A 22,098-nucleotide genomic window follows, 5' to 3' on the forward strand; every position below is an offset into this window, starting at 1 on the left:
TCGCGCCAAATCAGCCCGGATTCTTTATGTAATTTTTGGCGGGCTTGCTATTTCTTTGTCATATTTTGGCGGGCTCATTAAAATGTTAACTTGTCTCGGGTGTGCCGATCTTCTAAATCTGTTTCTTGATGGGAATATTAGCTTGGTATTTGCAATGTCTGTCTGTGCTTGGATTTTTTCATGCGGGCTGGATGAGCCTTTTGTTGTTATGCATAGGCTGAATTGGTTTCTTGTTCAGGGTGATGGCTGGCTGTCTCGGGATTGATTGTTGCTATGTTAATGTCTCTTGTGGAGAAGGGTTTTCGAATATCCACAATTCTTCAGATAATTTACTTTAGTTTTCAATACCCCAGCCAGCTTCAATACTCAAACTGGTTTCTTTGTAGGATAGCCATCCTTTCGTTCTCTAGCCCTGCTCACACAGACTAAATTTGTCTCGTAAAATCCCAAATTCGATTTAAAGTTCATAGTTTCTTCCATGTGTACTTTAGGATTTCAAACTTTCTGGTAGATAGTTCCAAATTAAATTTCCTTTCCAATGAGTCCAAACACTGAGGGGGGTGGGTTTCCCACGAATTTTGCACCCTTCAGCCGTCCCTAGCCCTGGCCGAATGGTCTCCCTCATCGGCCCGCTGCGTTCCCTAAGGTAGGACTTCTATTTTTTATTTGTTGTTTATTGATTGATTGATTGCGTATTACTTTGGTCTTGATGCTTTAGGTGCAGGGTTGCTTCTATTTTTTTATTAATTAATTGTTTATTACTTTTAATGCTTTGTTTAGTGCTTGGTGCAAATGTAATGCTTTGTTTAGTGCTTAGTGCTTTAAATGTATTTATGCTTCTTTAATGTTATGAAGGTGTTTAGTGCTTTGCAAGGTCCCCCTCTCCTCCCCCCCCCCCCCCCCCAAATCTCTGGCTGCCTGCTCTGATTTTTTTAAGTCATCGCAAGGTTTTTCTGAACGTACAAGAGTGCCCACTTATGCTGGCCTAAGTTAGTTTGGAGTAACTTTTAGCTGGCTAAACTTGCTTAAATGGCCAAAACAGGTGTAAGTGGCTGGTTACGCCCCCTTTTGGGAAAAAAAAATAAACTTAAAAAAAAAACCTAACTAACTCACTTACACTGCCGCAAATTAAATGGCCAGAATTGCAACTAAAAAGATACTCTAGAAAAATCAAGTTGCTCCAAAAAATACTGAACAACTCCTGGGAAAATAAGGGCCCCATTCTCTCAATTTAAACCTCTTCCCTAACTTAGACAGCAAAGAAAAGCTGTTATGTTCACCAACCAATTACCTAGTTGCTCTCCTCAGTGATCTTGGACCAGGGAGGGGAAAACTAGCCAGGGTTCCTGCTCCTGATTGTTTTCTTTGAACCCTGCTGGCAATTGTGTATCTGGATAAGAAAGGGATATGGCCTGCATATGATGCTTCGCAAGGTAGAATATGCGACCAACACACTCAGCACCGAACCTGAGTGGGAGTACAGCGAGCGGAACTGAATAAAGAGCACGGCGGGAAAAAAACAATCAATGCGTGACGTCACAGGAGAGCAGGTAGGTGGTTGGTGAGCACAACAGCTTTTCTTTGCTGTCTAAGTTAGGGAAGGGGTTTAGAATAAGAGCTTAGAATTTGTAACTTGCTAATATAAATTAATAACTTAGAACAGATATAATAATTAAACAAAACTAAAATGTTGATGAAATAAAAGCTTTAACTAATAAATAAAACAAGGTTCGAGATGGCAGGGCAGGTGGTGTGTCGTAACTGCAGCATGTGAGAGTTGGCGGAGATCATTGCGATCCCGAACAACCACGTCTGCAATAAGTCTGCAACTCGGAACTTTGGCTCAAGAGTTTTTGAGCTGGAGTGCGAGCAGTAGACATTGCGATGCATCAGGGAAGGGGGAGAGTTACCTGGGCACTTTGCTCCAGGAAGCTGTCATACACTTAAGGTTAAATAGTAGTTTAGAGCTGGTCACTGGTCAGGGACAGGAGGGTGTGACTGCGAGTCAGGAAGGTATGGAGACCCAGGATGTAGTGATGGAGGAGCCTCAGCCCTTGACTCTGTCCAAAAGGTACGAGGTACTTGTTACCTGTATGGATGAGGAAAAAGACTGCAGGAAAAATGGGCAAACTGACCACGGCACCGTGGTACAGGAGGCTATTCAAGTGGGAGGAGTAAAAAGGAATGTGGTAGTGGTAGGGGACAGTATAGTCAGGGATAGATACTGTTTTCTGCAGTCGCGACCGGGAGTTCCGGAGGTTGTGTTGTCTGCGCGATGCCAAGGTTAATGATATCTCCTCGTGGCTGGAGAAGAACTTAGAGTAGGAGGGGGAGGATCCAATTGTTGTGGTCCATGTAGTAACCAATGATATTAGTAAGAATGAGGTTCTGCTGAGTGAGTTTGAGAAGCAAGGGTCTAAATTGATAACCAGAACCTCAAAGGTAATAATCTTTGGATTACTACCTGAGCCAAGCGCAAACTGGCATAAGGTCAAGCAGATCAAAGAGTTAAATGACTGGCGAGTGGTGTGGGACGAAGGGGTTTCAATTCATGGGCCACTGGCGAAAGAGGGAGCTGTTCTGTCAGGACGGGCTGGGACCAGCATTCTGGCAAATCGAATAACTAGGGCTGTAGATAGGGCTTTAAACTAAAAATGGGGCCGGGGGTGGGGGGTTGCGCAGGGGGGGTGGGGGATGGCGGTGGAAGTTAAAGAGAAAGGACAAGGCAGGGTAGCGATTTTGGTTATAATAACCAGAGTGTGACAGGAAGGGACAGAGTGCACTAGCAAATAGGATCAGAGTAGGGAAAAATGGTCAAAAGACAAAATTAATGGCTCTTTATCTGAATGCACACTGCATTTGTGACAAGATAGATGAATTGATGCCACAAATAGAATAAATGGGTATGATCTGATAGCCATTACAGAGACATGGTTGCAAGGTGATCAAGACTGGGAACTGAATATACAGGGGTACTTGACATTTCGGAAGGATAGGCAGAAAGGAAAAAGAGGTGAGGTAGCTCTGTTAATAAAGGATGAGATCAGTGCAGTAGTGAGAAATGATCTTGACTCAGAAGATCCAGATCCAGAATCAGCTTGGGTGAAGATAAGAAATAATATGGGAAAGAAGTCAGTGGTGGGAGTAGTCTATAGGCCCCCCTAACACTGTAAGACAGATTATACATCAAGAAATAATGGGGCCTTGTTAGAGAGGTACTGCAATAATTGTGTGTGACTTTAATCATCATAGATTGGACAAATCAAATTGGCAAAGGTAGCCTTGAGGACGAGTTCATAATGTATTCGGGACAGTTTCTTCGAACAATACACTGGAACCAACCAAGGAACAGGCTATTTTAGATCTGGTAATGTGTAATGAAACGGAATTAATTAATGACACAAAATACTTTTTAATTAATCTCATAGTACAGGATCCTCCAGGGAAGAGAGATCATAACATGATAGAATTTCACATTCAGTTTGAGGGTGAGAAACTTTGGGTCTGAAACTAGTGTCTTAAACTTAAATAATAGCAATTACAAAAGTATGAAGACAGAGTTGGCTAAAGTGGACTGGAAAAAGATTTAATGGTCAGATGGTAGATAAGCAGTGATAGACATTTAAGGGGATAGTTCATAATTCTCAACAAAGATACTTTCCATTGAGAAAGAAAGCATCTACGAGAAGGATGAACCATCCGTGGTTAACTGAGGAAGTTAAGGATGGTATCAAATTGAAAGAAAAGGCATACAATGTTGCGAAGATTGGTGGTAGGTTAGAAGATTCGGAAAATTTTAGAAACAAACAAAGGATGACGAAAAAAATAATAAAGGGGTAGAAAATAGATTATGAAAGTAAACGAGCAAAAAATCTAAAAACAGACAGTAAGAGCTTCTACAGGTATATAAAAAGTAAGAGAGTAGCTAAAGTAAACGTTGGTCCCTTAGAGGATGAGACTGGGAAATTATAAGGAACAAGGAAATGGCAGAGATTTTGAACAAATATTTTGTATCTGTCTTCACGGTAGAAGACGCGAAAAGCACCCCAATAATAGTAGAAAATCAGGGGGCAAAAGGGAGGGGGAAATTAAAATAATCATTATCACTAGAGAAAAAGTACTAGGCAAACTAATGGGACTAAGAGCTGACAAGTCCCCTGGATCTGATGGTCTGCATCCTAAGGTCTTAAAAGAAGTGGTTGCAGAGATAGTTATAATCTTCCAAAATTCCCTAGATTCTGGAAAACTTCCAGCAGATTGGAAAACCGCAAATGTAACACCCCATTCAAGAAAGGAGGGAGACAGAAAGCAGGTAATTAAAGTCCAGTTAGTCGAACATCTGTCATTGGGAAAATGCTAGAATCCATATTAAGGAAGTAGTAGCAGGACATTTAGAAAATCATAATACAATCAAGCAGAGTCAACATGGTTTTTTATGAAAGGGAAATCGTGTTTGACAAATTTATTTGAGTTCTTTGAGGATGTAACGAACAGGGTGGATAAAGGGGAACCAGTAGATGTCGTGTATTTGGATTTGCAAAAGGCATTCATAAAAGGTTACTGCACAAGATAAGAGCTCATGGTGTTGGGAATTAATATATTAGCATGGATAGAGGACTATCTTACTAACAGAAAACAGAGTCTGGATGAATGGGTAATTTTCAGGTTGGCAAACTGCAACAAGTGGGGTGCTACAGGGATCAGTATTGGGGCCTCAACTATTTACAATCTCTGTTAATTACTTGGATGAAGAGACCGAGTGCATTGTAGCCAAATTTGCTGACGATACAAAGATAGGTGTGAAAGCAAGTTGTGAGGATGACAGTCTGCAAAGTGATATAGATAGGTTAAGTGAGTGGCAAAAAATTGGCAGATGGAGTATAATGTGGAAAAATGTGAGGTTATCCGCTTTGGTAGGAAGATAAGAAAAGCAAAATTTTATTTAGAGAGACTACAGAATGCTGCGGTACAAGAGGGATCTAGATATCCTTGTACATGAAACACAAAGTTAGCATGCAAGTACAGCAAGTAAATAGGAAGGCAAACGGAATGTTGGCCTTTATTGCAAGGGGAATGGAGTATAAAAGTAGGGAAGTCTTGTTACAACTGTACAGGTTGTTGGTGAGACCACACCTAGAGTACTGCGTACAGTTTTGGTCTCGTTATTTAAAGTGGGATATACTTGTATTAGAGACAGTTCAAAGAAGGTTCATGAGATTGATTCCTGGGATGAAGGGGTTGGCTTATGAGGAAAGGTTGAGTAGGTTGGGCCTGTACTCATTAGAGTTTCGAAGAATAAGAGGTGATCTTATTGAAACAGATTCTGAGGGTGCTTGACAGGGTAGATGCTGAGAGGATGTTTCCCCTCGTGGGGGAATCTAGAACTAAGGGGTATAATTTTAGAATAAGGCGCCATCCATTTAAGACGGAGATGATCTTCTGAGAATCGTGAATCTCTGGAATTCTCTACCCCAGAGAGTTGTGGAAGCTGAGTCATTGAATATATTGTGTATGCTGAGATAGACAGATTCTTGAACTATAAAGGAGGCAAGGGTTAAGGAGAACAGGCAGGAAAGTGGAATTGATGCCAAGATCAGATCAGCCATGATCTAATTGAATGGCGGAGCAGGCTCGAGGATCATATGGCCTACACCTCCTATTTTCTTATGTTCTCTCTAGGGTCTTGTGAATTCTGTCCACTTGAGTGAGATATCATGTGGATTCTGGTGCCTGCAAAACCATGTCCTAACAAATAGACACCTTCAAGTGAGGCTATGAGAAAATTGGAAAATAAGGCTTTTAACCTTAGATGTTTCCGGATTCAGCATCACTGACCACTTCCGGGAGTTAATTTTGCATCCTCTGCAAACCATGGCTGTCTTAACCTGCCCAATATCTAGGGAATGATTGCGAGACGCAGACAACCCTTTCGTACACCAGCTACTGGAACATAACGTGACACCATGTGATTGTCTTCTGTTTAGAAGGCGGACTGAATATAAAAAGACTATTGCCCAATGATTTATTTAACTATAACCGGTAAATGAACAGTGTAAAACAATGAATCAAACCGATCACTTGTTTCCTCAAACGTAAAATGGCACTCCCTTTCTCTCGAAACTTGTGCTTTAAAACAGAAGCTTATTTCTTCATCTGTGAAATGTGCTGTGTTTCAAACTGACCGTTTCGCTGCTGGCAGACCCAATCTTCCACACACAACCTTTCTGCTGATTGGAAAGCTGAAGCAGACTACCTGAGGGGTATTGTCCCCCTCCCCTTCAATCTACGGTCATCATTGTTGTGTATCTGTAAAGCATGCACTCCCATGTTCCGCCACCAGTGAAGTCCCAAGGTATCCCAGCATCCCTTGGGAGCACTGTATATAAGCCGGCCCCTAAGGCCTGTTCCCCACTCTGGAGTGTCTCATTAAAGACTGAGGTCACTGTTACTTTAACCTCCCTGTGTGCAGTCTTATCTGTGTTAGGAACACAATAACTGGCGACGAGTATACGAATCCAACACAAAGATGCAGCAAACTGTGGGCATCTTGGAGAAGTTCTTGGAGGGTGAGGACTGGGAAGCCTATGTCGATCGGCTAGACCAGTACTTTGTAGCCAACGAGCTGGACGGAGAAGGAAGCGCTGCAAAAAGGAGAGCGGTCCTCCTCACGGTCTGCGGGGCACCGATCTATAGCCTCATTAAGAATCTTCTGGCTCCGGTGAAACCTACAGATAAGTTGTATGAGGAGCTGTGTACACTGGTTCGGGAGCATCTTAACCCGAAGGAGAACGTGCTGATGGCGAGGTATCGGTTCTACACGTGCCAACGATCTGAAGGTCAGGAAGTGGTGAGCTACGTCGCCGAGCTAAGGCAACTTGCAGGACAATGTAAGTTTGATGGCTACCTGGAGCAGATGCTCAGAGACTTTTTTGTACTGGGCATTGGCCACGAGACCATCCTATGAAAACTTTTGACTGTAGAGACACCGACCGTCAGTAAAGCCATTGCGATAGCCCAGGCGTTTATGTCCACCAGTGATAACACCAAACAAATCTCTCAGCACACAAGTGCTAGCAATGTTCATAAATTAACTGGAACTGTGTTGGCGAGCAAAAATGTACAGGGCAGAAACCACGAGTCTGCAACTGCCAGTAGGCCTCAGGTGACCCAGATGACTGAGTCCGCAATGACTCAGTTGGCATTGTGAAGGCTTCCATTCAGCCTATTCATGTCGCTTCAAAGGGTATGTTTGCAAGAGCTGTGGAACAATGGGGCAAAACCTGCTAATCACCACGTGGCAGAGGAAGATCGATCCATGGTGGATCAAAGCAATTTCGAGCCTGAGAGAGGAGGCAGATGCTGAAGTACACGGGGTGCACACATTTTCGACGCAATGTCCACCTATAATGCTAAATGTAAAATTGAATGGCTTACCTGTAGCCATGGAACTGGACACTGGCGCTAGCCAATCAATCATGAGTAAAAAGATGTTTGAGAGACTGTGGTGCAACAAGGCATTCAGACCAGCCCTGAGCCCCATCCACACGAAATTGAGAACGTACACCAAAGAGCTTATCACTGTCCTGGGCAGCGCCATGGTCAAGGGCATGGTGGATGAATTGCCACTCTGGATTGTCCCGGGCAATGGCCCCACACTGCTTGGAAGGAGCTGACTGGGCAAAATCCGCTGGAACTGGGATGACATCCAAGCGCTATCACATGTCGATGAGGCCTCATGTACCCAGGTGCTTAACAAATTTCCTTTCCTTTTTGAGCCAGGCATTGGAAACTTTTCCAAGGCGGAGGTGCAGATCCACTTGGTCCCAGAGGCACGACCCATCCACCACAAGGCACGAGCGGTACCTCATGTTGAGGGAGAGAGTGGAAATAGAGCTGGACAGGCTGCAACGTGAGGGCATCATCTCCCCAGTCGAATTCAGACAGTGGGCCAGCCCAATTGTTCCAGCACTCAAACGTGATGGCACGGTCAGGATAAGCGTCGATTATAAAGTAACTATTAATCGTTTCTCGCTTCGGGACCAATACCCGCCACCGAAGGCAGACAACCTATTTGCGATGCTGGCAGGAGGCAAGACGTTCACCAAGCTCGACCTGACTTTGGCTTACATGACACAGGAGCTGGAGGAGTCTTCGAAGAGCCTCACCTGCATCAACACGCACAAGGGGCTGTTCATCTACAACAGATGCTCGTTTGGAATTCGGTCGGCTGCAGCGATCTTCCAGAGAAACATGGAGAGCCTACTCAAGTCGGTACCATGCACGGTGGTTTTTCAGGATGACATATTGGTCACGGGTCGGGACACCTACAAAACTTGAAGGAGGTCCTCCAGTGACTGGAGCGCGTAGGGCTGCGGCTGAAGAGGTCGAATTGCATCTTCTTAGCAACAGAAGTGGAGTTTTTGGGGAGAAAGATCGCGGCGGACGGCATTCGGCCCACAGACGCCAAACTATCAGGAACGCCCCCAGGCCACAGAACGTCATGGAGCTGTGGTCGTTCCTGGGACTCCTCAACTATTTTGGTAACTTCCTACCGGGGTAAAGCACCCTCTTAAAGCCCCTACATATATAATTGCGTAAAGGTGACAACTGGTTATGGGGGGAAAAAAAAACAAGTAATTGCTTTTGAGAAAGCCAGAAATATTTTATGCTCCAACAAGCTGCTTGTATTGTATAACCCGTGTAAAAGACTTGTGCTAGCATGTGATGCGTTGTCGTCGTACGGAGTCGGGTGTGTATTACAACAAGCTAATGTCGCGGGGAAGTTGCAACCTGTCGCCGATGCCTCCAGGAGCTTGTCGAAGGCCGAGGGGGCTTACAGCATGATTGAGAAAGAGGCATTAGCATGTATGTTCGGGGTGAAGAAAATGCAACAGTACCTGTTTGGCCTCAAATTTGAGCTGGAAACTGATCACAAGCCCCTCATATCCCTGTTGGCTGAAAAGAAGCGGATAAATACTAATGCCTCAGCCTGCATACAAAGGTGAGCAATCGCGCTATCGGCGTATAACTATACCATCCGCCACAGGCCAGGCACCGAGAACTGTGCGGATGCTCTCAGTCGGCTACCATTGCTCACCACGGGGATGGAAATGGTGCAGCCTCCAGACTTGTTGATGGTGGAGCAGCCCGCAGATTTGTTGATGGTCATGGAAAGTGTTTGAAAATGATAAATCACCTGTCACAGCCCGCCAGATTAGGACTTGGACCAGCCAAGATCCTCTGCTGTCCCTAGTAAAAAAAAAAAACTGTGTACTGCATGAGAGCTGGGCCAGCATCCCTGTTGAAATGGAAGAGCTAATCAAGCAGTTCCAGCGGCAAAAGAACGAGCTGTCCATTCAGGCAGACTGCCTGTTGTGGGGTAACCGCGTAGTGCTCCCCAAAAAGGGCAGGGAGATATTCATCTCGGATCTTCACAGCACACACCCAGATATAGTAATGATGAAAGCGATAGCCAGATCCCACGTGTGGTGGCCCGGTATCGACTCTGACCGAGTCCTGTGTATGGAAATGCAGCATGTGTGCTCAGTTGAGCAACACGTCCAGAGAGGCACCACTAAGTTTGTGGTCCTGGCCCTCCAGACCATGGTCGAGGATCCATGTCGACTATGCGGGCCCATTTCTCGGTAAAATTTTCAAAATGGATTGAATGTGAAATAATGTCGGGAAGCACCGCCAGCATTGAAAGCCTGAGGCCCATGTTTGCCACCCATGGCCTGCCTGACCTACTGGTCAGTGACAACGGGCCATGTTTCACCAGTGCCGAATTTAAAGCATTCATGACCCGCAATGGGATCAAACATGTCACCTCGGCCCCGTTTAAACCAGCCTCCAATGGGCAGGCAGAGCGGGCAGTACAAACAATCAAACAGAGCCTTAAACGAGTCACAGAAGGCTCACTGCAAACCCGCCTTTCCCGAGTACTGCTCAGTTACTGCACGAGACCTCACTCGCTCACAGGGGTGCCCCCGGCTGAGCTACTCATGAAAAGGACACTTAAAACCAGACTCTCGCTGGTTCACCCCAACCTGCATGATCAGGTAGAGAGCAGGCGGCAACAACAAAATGTAAGCGATGGTCGCGCCACTGTGTCACGGGAAATTGATCTGAATGACCCTGTGTATGTGCTAAACTATGGACATGGCCCCAAGTGGATCGCGGGCACGGTAATAACTAAAAAAGGGAGTAGGGTGTTTGTAGTCAAACTAGGCAATGGACAAATTTGCAGAAAGCACCTGGACCAAACGTGGCTGCAGTTCACAGACTGCCCTGAACAACCCACAGCAGACACCACCTTTTTCGAACCCACAACACACACCCAAAGGATCAACGATACCACGCCGGACCAGGAAATCGAACCCATCACGCCCAACAGCCCAGCAAAGCCAGGCTCACCCAGCAGCCCTGCAGGGCCAACAACACGCCAGCCCAGCGAGAGCACAGCCAACACACCAGAACAGACATTTGTACTGAGGCGGTCCACCAAGGAAAGAAAGGCTCCTGACCACCTCACCTTGTAAATAGTTTTCACTTTGACTTTGGGTAGGAGTGATGTTGTGTATCTGTAAAGCATGCGCTCCCATGTTCCGCCACCAGGGAGCTCATCCCCTGAAGTCCCAAGGGATCCCAACATCCCTTGGGAGCACTGTATATAAGTCTGCCCCTAAGGCCTGTTCCTCACTCTGGAGTGTCTTTAAAGACAGGTCACTGTTACTTTAACCTCCCGTGTGCAATCTCGTCTGTGTTAGGAACACAGTATGATGCATGTTCTCTGGAATTCTCTCCCTAACCCTCCCGTCTCTCTCGCTCTCCTTTTAAGAGAATTCAGAGTCCTGAAAACCTTCCTCTTTGATCGAATTCCTGTCCTAATATCTCTCTCTGTGGCTTGGTGTTTGATAATGCTCCTGTGAAGCGCATTGGGTGCTTTACTATGTTCAAGGTGCTATATAAATGCAAGTTGTTGTCTACCTAAATAAATTTGCAATTTCCAGTAAAGTGGAATCATCTCGTTACATGATAACCAAAGTGTCAAGCTAAAAATACTGAATATAATGACACCTTGGCAGAAATGTGTGACAATACATTTGAAGGAAACCGTTTGCATGTCACACTGTAATGTAGATTTCCTTCATCTTGCAGAAAATAGTTAGCCGCAGCTAATCGTAACCCTATGTGACCTGTTTGGAAAGCCTCGCGTGCTGCTTCCAGTAATAAGAAATATACAAGTAAAAATTCAGTATAAACAAAAGTCCATTTTTTTTTCAGTGGTGCTCTACGTTTGGAAACACGGCATTAACTTTGAAAGAAGTCTTTTTTATTTAAAAAAAAAAAATTGTTTTGTGTTGCAGCCACAGAACGATGGTTATCAGCTTGTAGCAGATAACATTAAAGCCGAGAGTGATTATGAAAATACTATAAAAGAAGGTAAGTTGTGAGAGCTTTTTATTTTGCATAATGCATATGACCTACATAAGAACACACTAATTAGGAGCAGGAACAGGCCATTCGGCCCCTCGATCCTGTTGTATCATTCAATAAGATCATGGCTGATCATCTCCCTCAACTCCACTTTTTTGCACTATCCCCATATCCCTTGATTACCTTAATCGTCAAAAATCTATCAATCTCTGTCTTGAATATACTCGCCGACTGAGCATCCACAGCCCTCTGGGGTAGAGAATTCAAAGATTCACCGTCCTCTGAGTGAAGAAATTTCTCCATCAGTCCTAAATGGGCAACTCCTGATTCTGAAACTGTGATCCCTGGATCTAGATTCCCCAACCAGGGGAAACATCCTCCCTGCATCTACCCTATCAAGCCCTGTAAGAATTTTGTATGTTTCAATGAGATCACCCCTCATTCTTCTTAACTCTAGAGAATATAGGTCTAGTCTACTCAATCTCTCCTCATAGGACAATATCCTCCATCCCAGGAATCAATCTCGTGAACCTTCATTGCACTCCCTCTATGGCAGGTATATCCTTCCTTGGGTAAGGAGACCAAAACTGTACACAGTACTCCAAGTGTGGTCTCACCAGGGCCCTAATTGCAGTAAGACATCATTACTCTTATACTCAAATCCTCTTGTAATAAAGGACAACAAACCATTTGTTTTCTTAATTTCTTGCTGTACCTATATAATTTTCAGTGATTCATGTACAAGGACACCCAGGTCCCTTTGATCACCAAAATTTCTCAATCTCTCACCTTTTTAACAAATAATGGGCTAGACTTTCCACTTCACATCGCCCATCTATGGCCCAAAATGGACCTCTATTGCCCATTTTGAGCAAAAAGTGGAAACTAGGCCCAAAATATCGCCCGAAAAACAGGTGCTTAAGTTTCCACTTTGATTGCCGAGAAGATCGCCGAAATGATCGCCCGCACAAGGCTCATCCCAAGTTTCAGCACTTAGGATGCACTTCGTTGGGCCGATGTAAGGCCCAAAACAGTGCTGAGAAATAGTTGCTTTTTCTGGACCTAAGAGAATGAAAATGGGCACTACGGATGCCATTTTGACTTCAATGGAAGGTTAGAGAATGAGTTGTGATTTAATTAGAGAGCTAGTTGTACTCAGAATATTGAGACAGAGAATATAAATAGATATTATTACGTTATTTTTATTAAATAGGTTTTATATAGTATAATTTACTGAGCTGTAAGTTATCATTACGTTTGGTTTTATATAATTAGGTTTTATATAAGAGAATTTAATGAGGATGAGAGCTGTAATTTTTCATATAGGTATTACATTGTTTTTAGTGAATAGGTTTTATATAATAGAATTTATTAGAAGGTGTTACTAAAGTACTCGTATATTAATAGAATGCCCAGATATGGAATGACATCTGTATAGTTGATAACTGACTGAGAGAAGACGCACACAATTTATTGAATTAACACATTTTTTTAACAAAAACGCAAATAAAAATTGAAAAACTATCCCTCCATATCCCATGCCCCCTCCCGCACCAACCCACTCTTCCCTCAAATACAAGATGTTAACAATTAACAGGTAACAATTAACCAATAACAACAAACAAAACAAGAATATTTGAACAAGTGAACAAACTGTAACGCCCCCCCTCCCTACCTGCGGCCACGTTTCCCTCCAGGTCCAGCCCCACCCCGTGTTCGCACCCCACCCGCCTGTTTTGGTCTACGAAGACCAACACCAAGATGTCGTGCAGAGTGGGACGACAAGACTTCCTGCCGTGGTGGAGGTGACGGAGAGGAAGCGGAAGCCTGAGGAACTATGTCCTCCGTACTCGCTTGCGTGCTCGGGGTCTCGCTGTGAGCAGACACTACACCTTGGAGTGCAGCGCCGTGTCCAGCCAGCAACGCATGTCTGCTGCAGAATAGCCTCCAAGGTCTCCCTTGCAGTCTGTGACTGCTCAGAAGACCAGTTGGAGAAGTTCTGGCAGAACTCGCTCCAGGATGCTGGAAACTGGCTCCAATTCGCAGAGAACTGGCTCCAGTTTGCAGAGAATCCTGCGAACTCCTGGATAAGGTCGCGATCAATCGCAACCGTCTCTCTGCACAGGGAAATCAAGCTCTCTGTCTGGCCCTCCAAGCTAGGTGATTGCTCGCCACGCTGACCGGACCTCCGTGGGGTCGGCATTTGCAATATGACGCGCCTTGGCGTTGCCACCTGCACACCACTTGGTCCCGGTGCTTCTTGCTTCTTCCATCTCAACCGAAATGGCCGCAGGTTGTTTTTCCCTCCCCCCCCCACAAAAAATATCTCTTCTTCCATCTCCTCCTCCTCCTCCTGCTGAAGCACAGCAGCAGGAGTCTGCAGCAGCTCCTCCTCTTCATCCTCCTGTGATGTTTGAGACGGTTCAGTGGTAGTGGACTCCACTGACTCGACGACCACTTGACCTTTAAATTGATAAACAACGTTTAACAATTCAAATCAATGCATTACAATTTTTCACGATCTCAAAACATTACAATGCTTTCCATTACCCCATATGCACAAGGGATCACCAGGTTTAACATGACCTAACATGACCTCATTCGAAGATCAATAGTACATCACAATTATATATCAAATACATTATAATTGCATAACATTACATTATAATTGCATAACATCAAATCAATACTTGCATAACATTACATGCGTTACTACGATATTTTTAGTATTTACTAATGATTCACACATTGCACAATGCACAGTTCTCATTACTCACTTGTCTCAAGGGTGGGTTCAGCCACACTACGGGTTGTGACCGAACGGCTTTCTGGCCCCACCAAGGCCTCGTAAGCACTTAAACAGTGCATCATGGCAGAGCCCCCGCCCATCCTGTGTTGCTCACGAAAGTTGATCGATATCTTCTTCTTACGATAACATTGCACGGCATAAGCAAATGGATCAGGCAATTTAAGACATTGAAGACATTTAAGACTGACAGATTTAAATGTTCAATTACAGACTAGCATTACGTTGCATACGAATAAAATAACATATTTCATACTATAACATTCAACTTTATGCTGGGGTGCATAAATTTATTCATAATTTAGTTATGTTTAAATGTAACGAAATAACATTGCAGATTCTAGTTACAATTTCCATAGATCAGTAAATAATACATAAATATAAATTTCAACTTACTCTCGCAGCTGCCAGTAGGCTATAATCTGTTAGGTCAGATTATACATGGGTTACAATGCTGGTTGAATACATGACATCACTTCCCCCCCCCCTCCGCCCCCCAAAGTCTTATTGGGATCACAGGTTGAGTCTCTCTGGTGGTTTACGCTCTCTTTAGAGCGCCTGAGTTGGGGCTCCGGTTGTTGGGCGCTGGCCTGAGTGTCTGCTGTTTGCGGTGCCTCAGGCCTATCCGGACTGCCCACAGTGACTGGGCTCTCCTTCCTTTGGTTCCGGTGTTCGGTCACCAGTGGTGGCGTCAACTCTATATCTTGTTCTTCCTCTGCTTCTATGGGGTTGCTGAACCTCCTTTTTGTTTGATCCACGTGTTTGCGGCAGATTTGTCCCTTGGTAAGTTTAACTACCAGAATCCTATTTCCCTCTTTGGCAATCACAGTGCCTGCGAGCCATTTGGGCCCTGCAGCCTAGTTGAGGACAAAAACAGGGTCATTTACATCAATACATCGCGCCCGCGCATTCTTGTCATGGTAGTCATATTGTGACTGGCGCCTGCCCTCGACAATTTCTTTCATGATGGGGTGTATAAGGGATAACCGGGTTTTGAGCGTCCTTTTCATTAGCAGCTCTGCGGGTGGAACCCCTGTGAGCGAGTGTGGTCGGGATCTGTAGGCCAACAGGAAGCGTGATAAGCGGCTTTGTCGGGAACCCCCCTTGGAGTCTGAGCATCCCCTGTTTGATTATCTGCACTGCTCGTTCTGCCTGGCCATTTGAGGCTGGCTTGAGCGGTGCCGTTCTGACATGGTTAATTCCATTGCCTGCCATGAAGTCTTGGAATTCAGTGCTTGTGAAGCACGGGCCATTGTCGCTGACCAAGATGTCCGGTAGACCGTGGGCGGCGAACATTGCCCGTAGACTTTCTACCGTGGCAGAGGATGTGCTTGAATTTAAAATGTCACACTCGATCCATTTGGAATAGGCGTATACTACAACCAAAAACATTTTTCCCATGAAAGGACCTGCGTAGCCCACATGGATGCATGACCAAGGCTTGGTGGGCCATGGCCAGAGGCTAAGGGGGGCTTCCCTGGGCGCATTGTCCAGCTGGGCACACGTGTTGCACCTGCGAAGTTCCAGATCTGCGTCTATCCCTGGCCACCAAACGTGTGACCTGGCAATTGCCTTCATCGTGAAATGCCTGGGTGCTCATTGTGGAGCTCTCTGATGAACACCTCTCTGCCCATCTGGGGCATGACTACGCGGTTTCCCCACAGTAGGCAATCGGCCTGAATCGAGAGTTCATCCCTGCGCCTGTGAAATGGTTTAAATTCCTCAGGGCATGCCCTGTACGTGGCTGCCCAGTCCCCATTCAGGACACATTTCTTGACTAGAGACAATAGCTGGTCTCTATTTCTCCAGACTTTAATCTCATGGACTGTCACGGGTGAGCCTTCGCTTCCGAAAGCTTCAACAGCCATGACCATCTCAGCAGCATGCTCGGTAGCCCCCTCAGTGGTGGCTTGTGGGAGCCTGCTGAGTGCGTCGGCGCAGTTTTCAGTGCCCCGGTCTCTGCCGAATTGTATAGTCATAGGTGGCTAACGTGAGTTCCCACCTCTGTATGTGGGCCGATGCGTTTGCATTCATGGCCTTGTTGTCGGCCAAAAGGGACGTTGGGGGTTTCTGATCTGTTTCCAGCTCAAAGTTCTTGTCAAACAGGTACTGGTGCATGTTCTTTACCGCATATATGCGAGCACCTCCTTTTCTACCATCCCGTAGCCTCTTTCTGCCTGGGACAGACTTCTGGAGGCATAAGCTACTGGCTGTAACTGACCCTTGGCATTGACATGCTGCAACACACACCCGACACCATAGGACGACGCATCGCATGTTAACACAAGTTTCTTACATGGGTCATATAGCATTAACAGATTGTTGGAACATAACAAATTGCGTGCTCTATTAAAAGCCCTTTCCTGGCTGTCCCCCCAGGCCCATTCGCTACCTTTGCGTAGGAGCACGTGTAGCGGCTCTAGCAGCGTGCTCAGTTTGGGAAGAAAGTTAGCAAAATAGTTCAGGAGCCCCAGGAACGAACGCAGCTCCATCGTGTTAGGGGTCTGGGTGCTCTCTGGATCGCTTCCGTCTTGGACGCAGTAGGGCTGATCCCATCTGCTGCTATCCTCATCCCCAGGAATTCTACCTCTGGAGCTAGGAAGACGCACTTCGCCTTTTTCAGTCACAGCCCTACCTGGTCCAGTCTGCGTAGCACCTCCTCCAGGTTGTGGAGGTGTTCTTCAGTATCTTAACCCATGATGAGGATGTCGTCCTGAAAAACCACTGTCCCTGGAATCAACTTGAGGCTTTCCATATTTCGTTGGAAGATCGCGGCGGCCAAGCGAATCCCGAACAGAAATCTGTTGTACTCAAACAATCCCTTGTGTGTCGTGATGGTGGTCAGCTTCTTCGACTCACTCGCCAGCTCCTGGGTCATGTAAGCTGAGGTCAGGTCCAGTTTTGAAAAAAGTGTGCCACCGGATAGAGGTCCTCCGCTCTCGGTAGCGGGTACTGGTCTTGGAGTGACACCCGATTGATGGTGGCCTTGTAATCATCACATATCCTGACCGACCCATCCGCCTTGAGCACCGGCACAATCGGGCTCACCCAGTCACTGAATTCGACTGGCGAGATGATGCCTTCCCTCAGCAGGCGGTCCAATTTGCCTTCTATCTTTTCCCGCATCATGTACGGCACCGCTCTGGCCTTGTGGTGTACTGGCCTGGCGTCCGGGTTTATGTGAATCACTACCTTGGCCCCCATGAAAGTGCCAATGCCGGGTTGAAATAATGAGTCAAATTTGTCCAGGATCTGTGAGCATGATACTCGCTCCACAGAGGAAATTGCATTGACATCGCCCCATTTCCAGTTCATGACAGCAAGCCAACTCCTCCCCAGTAGTGTGGGACCGTCCCACGGGACAACCCAGAGTGGCAACCTGTTCTCCGAATCTTTGTGGGTCACTACTACCGTGGCGCTGCCTAGCACCGGAATGATCTGCTTTGTGTAAGTCTGTAGCTGTGCGTCAATCGGCGATAATGTTGGCCTCCTGGCCTTGGACGCCCGCAACTTTTCAAACTGTTTGATACCCATCAGGGACTGGCTGGCACCCGTGTCTAGCTCCATTGATACTGGGATGCCATTGAGGAGCACTTTCATCATTATCGGTGGCGTCCTGGTGTATAAACTCTATACGTGCTCCACATGAACTCGCTGAACTTCAGCTTCCAGCGATTTCCCCCAGCGTTCATTTCTGCAATTTCTGCAGGTATTTTGCTCATCTCTGCAAACTCCGGCTGAGTGTGCGCCTCCATGCCTCCAACATGAGCTGTTGTTGGAAACAAAAGGTCCCTTGCCAGTTGATCGTCCCTGACTGCCCCTGTGACTGTCCTTGAGTGCGCCATTAACAGGTGTTGATGGCGCACTGTCCCTTGCAATGGCGTGAATCGCCATTCAGCTTGCCATTGTCTCTGTCAAACTCCTCCTCTGGGTTCGACTTCATGTTGGAGCATGCCCGATTGCCCTTGTCTGTTCTGCTAGTGGCCATGCTCGCGTGGTTTAAATCCCAGTTTCTTGTCGCCATTGATACGTCCTTACTATACAGTATAAATGCACACGAGGCCCATGCTTGAGAGAAGGTCCGTCTGTGACCTGTCCTTTATTCCTTAGCACTCAAGTGATGGAAGTGGGTGGAGCTTCCCCTTTTATACCTGAAGGTCCAGGTTAGGAGTGTCTCCCACAAGTTCACCACCTAGTGGTCATTGTTCTCAGTGTACAACTTAGGCCAGATTATACATGGGTTACAATGCTGGTTGAATATATGACAGAATAAAAAGATAGAAAGGAGAATAGTAAAAGTGGAGGGCAGAGAAACCCAAGGCAAAAAACAAAAAGTGCCATTTGACAGTAGAATTCTCAAGGGTCAAAATGTGTTACAAAGACAAGCCTGAAGGCTCTGCCTCAATGCGAGGAGTATCCGGAATAAGGTGGACAAATTAACAGATAGCTGATGTGATATGATGTGATTGGCATCACGGAGACATGGCTCCAGGGTGACCAAGGCTGGGAACTCAACATCCAGGGGTATTCAGCATTTAGGAAGGATAGACAGAAAGGAAAAGGAGGCGGGGTGGCGTTGCTGGTTAAAGAGGAAATTAATGCAATTGTAAGGAAGGACATTAGCTTGGATGATGTGGATTCGGTATGGGTGGAGCTACGGAATACCAAAGGGCAGTAAACGCTAGTGGGAGTTGTGTACAGGCCACCAAATAGTAGTAGTGAGGTTTGGGACAACATCAAACAAGAAATAAGGGATGTGTGCAATAAAGGTGCAGCAGTAATCATGGGCGATTTTAATCTACATATTGATTGGGCTAACCTAACTGGTAGCAATGCAGTGGAGGAGGATTTCCTGGAGTGTATTAGAGATGGTTTTCTCGACCAATATGTCGAGGAACCAACCAGGGAGCTGGCCATCCTCGACTGGGTGATGTGTAATGAGAAGGGACTAATCTTGTTGTGCGAGGCCCCTTGGGGAAGAGCGACCATAATATGGTAGAATTCTTTATTAAGATGGAGAGTGACAAAGTTAACTCAGAAACTAGGGTCCTGAACTTAAGGAAATGTAACTTTGATGGTATGAGGTGCGAATTGGCTCGATTAGACTGGCAAATGATACTTAAAGGGTTGACGGTGGATAGGCAATGGCAAACCTTTAAAGATCATATGGCTGAACTTCAACGATTGTACATCCCTGTCTGGAGTAAAAATAAAACGGGGAAGTTGGCTCAACCGTGGCTAACAAGGGAAATTAAGGATAGTGTTAAATCCAAGGAAGAGGCATACAAATTAGCCAGAAAAAGTAGCAAGCGGAGGACTAGGAGAAATTTAGAATACAGCAGAGGAGGACAAAGGGATTAATTAAGAGGGGGAAAATAGAGTATGAAAGGAAGCTTGCCGGAAACATAAAAAATGACTGCAAAAGCTTCTATCGATATGTGAAGAGAAAAAGATTAGTGAAGACAAACGTCTGTCCCTTGCAGACGGATTCGGGTGAATTTATAATGGGGAACAAAGAAATGGCAGACCAATTGAACAAGTACTTTGGTTCTGTCTTCACAAAGGAAGATACAAATAACCTTCCAGATGTACTAGGGGTCCGAAGGTTTAGTGAGAAGGAGGAACTGAAGGATATCATTATTAGGTGTGAAATTGTGTTCGGGAAATTGACGGGATTGAAAGCCAATAAATCCCCAGGGCCTGATAGTCTACATCCCAGAGTGCTTAAGGAAGTGGCCCTAGAAATAGTGGATGCATTGGTGATAATTTTCCAACAGTCTATCGACTCTGAATCAGTTCCTATGAACTGGAGGGTTGCTAATGTAACACCACTTTTTAAAAAAGGAGGGAGAGCGAAAACTGGTAATTATAGACCAGTTACCTGACATCGGTAGTGGGGGAAATGATGGAATCAATCATTAAGGATGAAATAGCAGCACATTTGGAAAGCAGTAACAGAATCGGTCAAGTCAGCATGGATTTATGAAGGGGAAATCATGCTTGACAAATCTTCTGGAATTTTTTGAGGATGTAATTAGTAGAGTGGACAAGGGACAACCAGTGGATGTGGTGTATTTGGACTTTCAAAAGGCTTTTGACAAGGTCCCACACAAGAGATTGGTGTGCAAAATCAAAGCACATGGTATTGGGAGTAATGTAGTGACGTGGATAGAGAACTGGTTGGCAGACAGGAAGCAGAGAGTCGGGATTAAGGGTCCTTTTCAGAATGGCAGGCAGTGACTAGTGGAGTGCCGCAGGGCTTGGTGCTGGTACCCCAGCTCTTTACAATATATATCAATGATTTGGATGATGGAATTGAGTGTAATATCTCCAAGTTTGCAGATGACACTAAACTGGGTGGTGGTGTGAGCTGTGAGGAGATGGTAAGAGGCTGCAGGATGATTTGGACAGGTTAGGCGAGTGGGCAAATACATGGCAGATGCAGTATAATGTGGATAAATGTGAGGTTATCCACTTTGGGGGCAAAAACACATAGGCAGAATATTATCTGAATGGCAGCAGATTAGGAAAAGGGGAGGTGCAGAGAGACCTGTGTGTCATGATTCATCAGTCATTGAAGGTTGGCATGCAGGTACAGCAGGCGGTGAAGAAGGCAAATGGTATGTTGGCCTTCATAGCAAGCGGATTTGAGTATAGGAGCAAGGAAGTCTTACTGCAGTTGTACAGGGCCTTGGTGAGGCCCCACCTGGAATATTGTGTTCAATTTTGGTCTCCTAATCTGAGGAAGGACGTTCTTACTATTGAGGGAGTGCAGCGAAGGTTCACCAGACTGATTCCTGGGATGGCAGGACTGACATATGAGGAGAGACTGGATCGACTGGGCCTGTATTCACTGGAGTTTAGAAGGATGAGAGGGGATCTCATAGAAACATGTAAAATTCTGACGGGACTGGACAGGTTAGATGCAGGAAGAATGTTCCTGATGTTGGGGAAATCTAGAACCAGAGGACATCGTCTTAGGATAAGGGGTTAGGCCATTTAGGGCTGAGATGAGGAGGAACTTCTTCACTCAGAGAGTTGTTAACCTGTGGAATTCCCTACCGCAGAGAGTTGTTGATGCCAGTTCATTGGATATATTCAAGAGGGAGTTAGATATGGCCCTCGTGGCTAAAGGGATCAAGAGGTAGGGAGAGAAAGTAGGAAAGGGGTACTGAAGGAATGATCAACCATGATCTTATTGAATGGTGGTGCAGGCTCGAAGGGCCGGATGGCATACTCCTGCACCTATTTTCTATGTTTCCAATATTTTGAACTTTCTAAATTATTGTCAGTGTAACTAACAGTACAGAAAATTATTTTAAATGGAAAAAAAGTTCGAAGAATGTCGATTATTAATAGATAAATCAGCGCGTTCAATGCAAGCCTCACCAATGTGCTGAGTAAGGAAACAATAATTGATGATGTCCACAAAAGCCTCAGCTACTCTTCCCACTACACGAGATAGTTCACCATCAGGCCATTTAATACAAAGAAAATTGAAGTCTCCCATAATCCAAATTAGGCCCAGGCTAGAAGCTTCTGCAATTGTGTCTAAGCTTGGGTGGCTCTGGTGTAGGACTCTGCAGTGTTCAGTATGCTTGATGCCTTCCACGACCGGTGAGCACAGCAGGGTATATAGTGTGCTTTATAGGCATTGATAACAACATTATGATTTAGTTGGGAAGGTTCTCTTTGCTTTTGTTGAGACTTTGTTGCTTATTTTGGCTTCTTTTAGTTTGATTGGACCTTTTGTTTTCTTTCCTATGTTAGTGGTTCCCTAAAAGGGGCACTTGTGATGATTCTTGTTTAGTGATCTTGGGCAACCCAATATCACCTTTATTGGTCCATCAAAAATG

General features: G+C 45.5%; 1 protein-coding gene across 1 annotated transcript in view; it reads left to right on the forward strand.

Annotated features, from left to right (window-relative positions):
* The window catches only part of rbm44 (RNA binding motif protein 44), a 191,738-nt gene that overhangs the window by 84,385 nt on the left and 85,255 nt on the right, over positions 1–22,098 (forward strand). The window contains exon 11 of the mRNA XM_070876231.1: positions 11,367–11,442. Coding sequence (XP_070732332.1) covers positions 11,367–11,442 — 76 coding nt within the window. The remainder of the gene's footprint in view (positions 1–11,366; positions 11,443–22,098) is intronic.

Source organism: Pristiophorus japonicus, chromosome 3 (assembly GCF_044704955.1).
Source record: "Pristiophorus japonicus isolate sPriJap1 chromosome 3, sPriJap1.hap1, whole genome shotgun sequence".
NCBI lineage: Eukaryota > Metazoa > Chordata > Chondrichthyes > Pristiophoridae > Pristiophorus > Pristiophorus japonicus.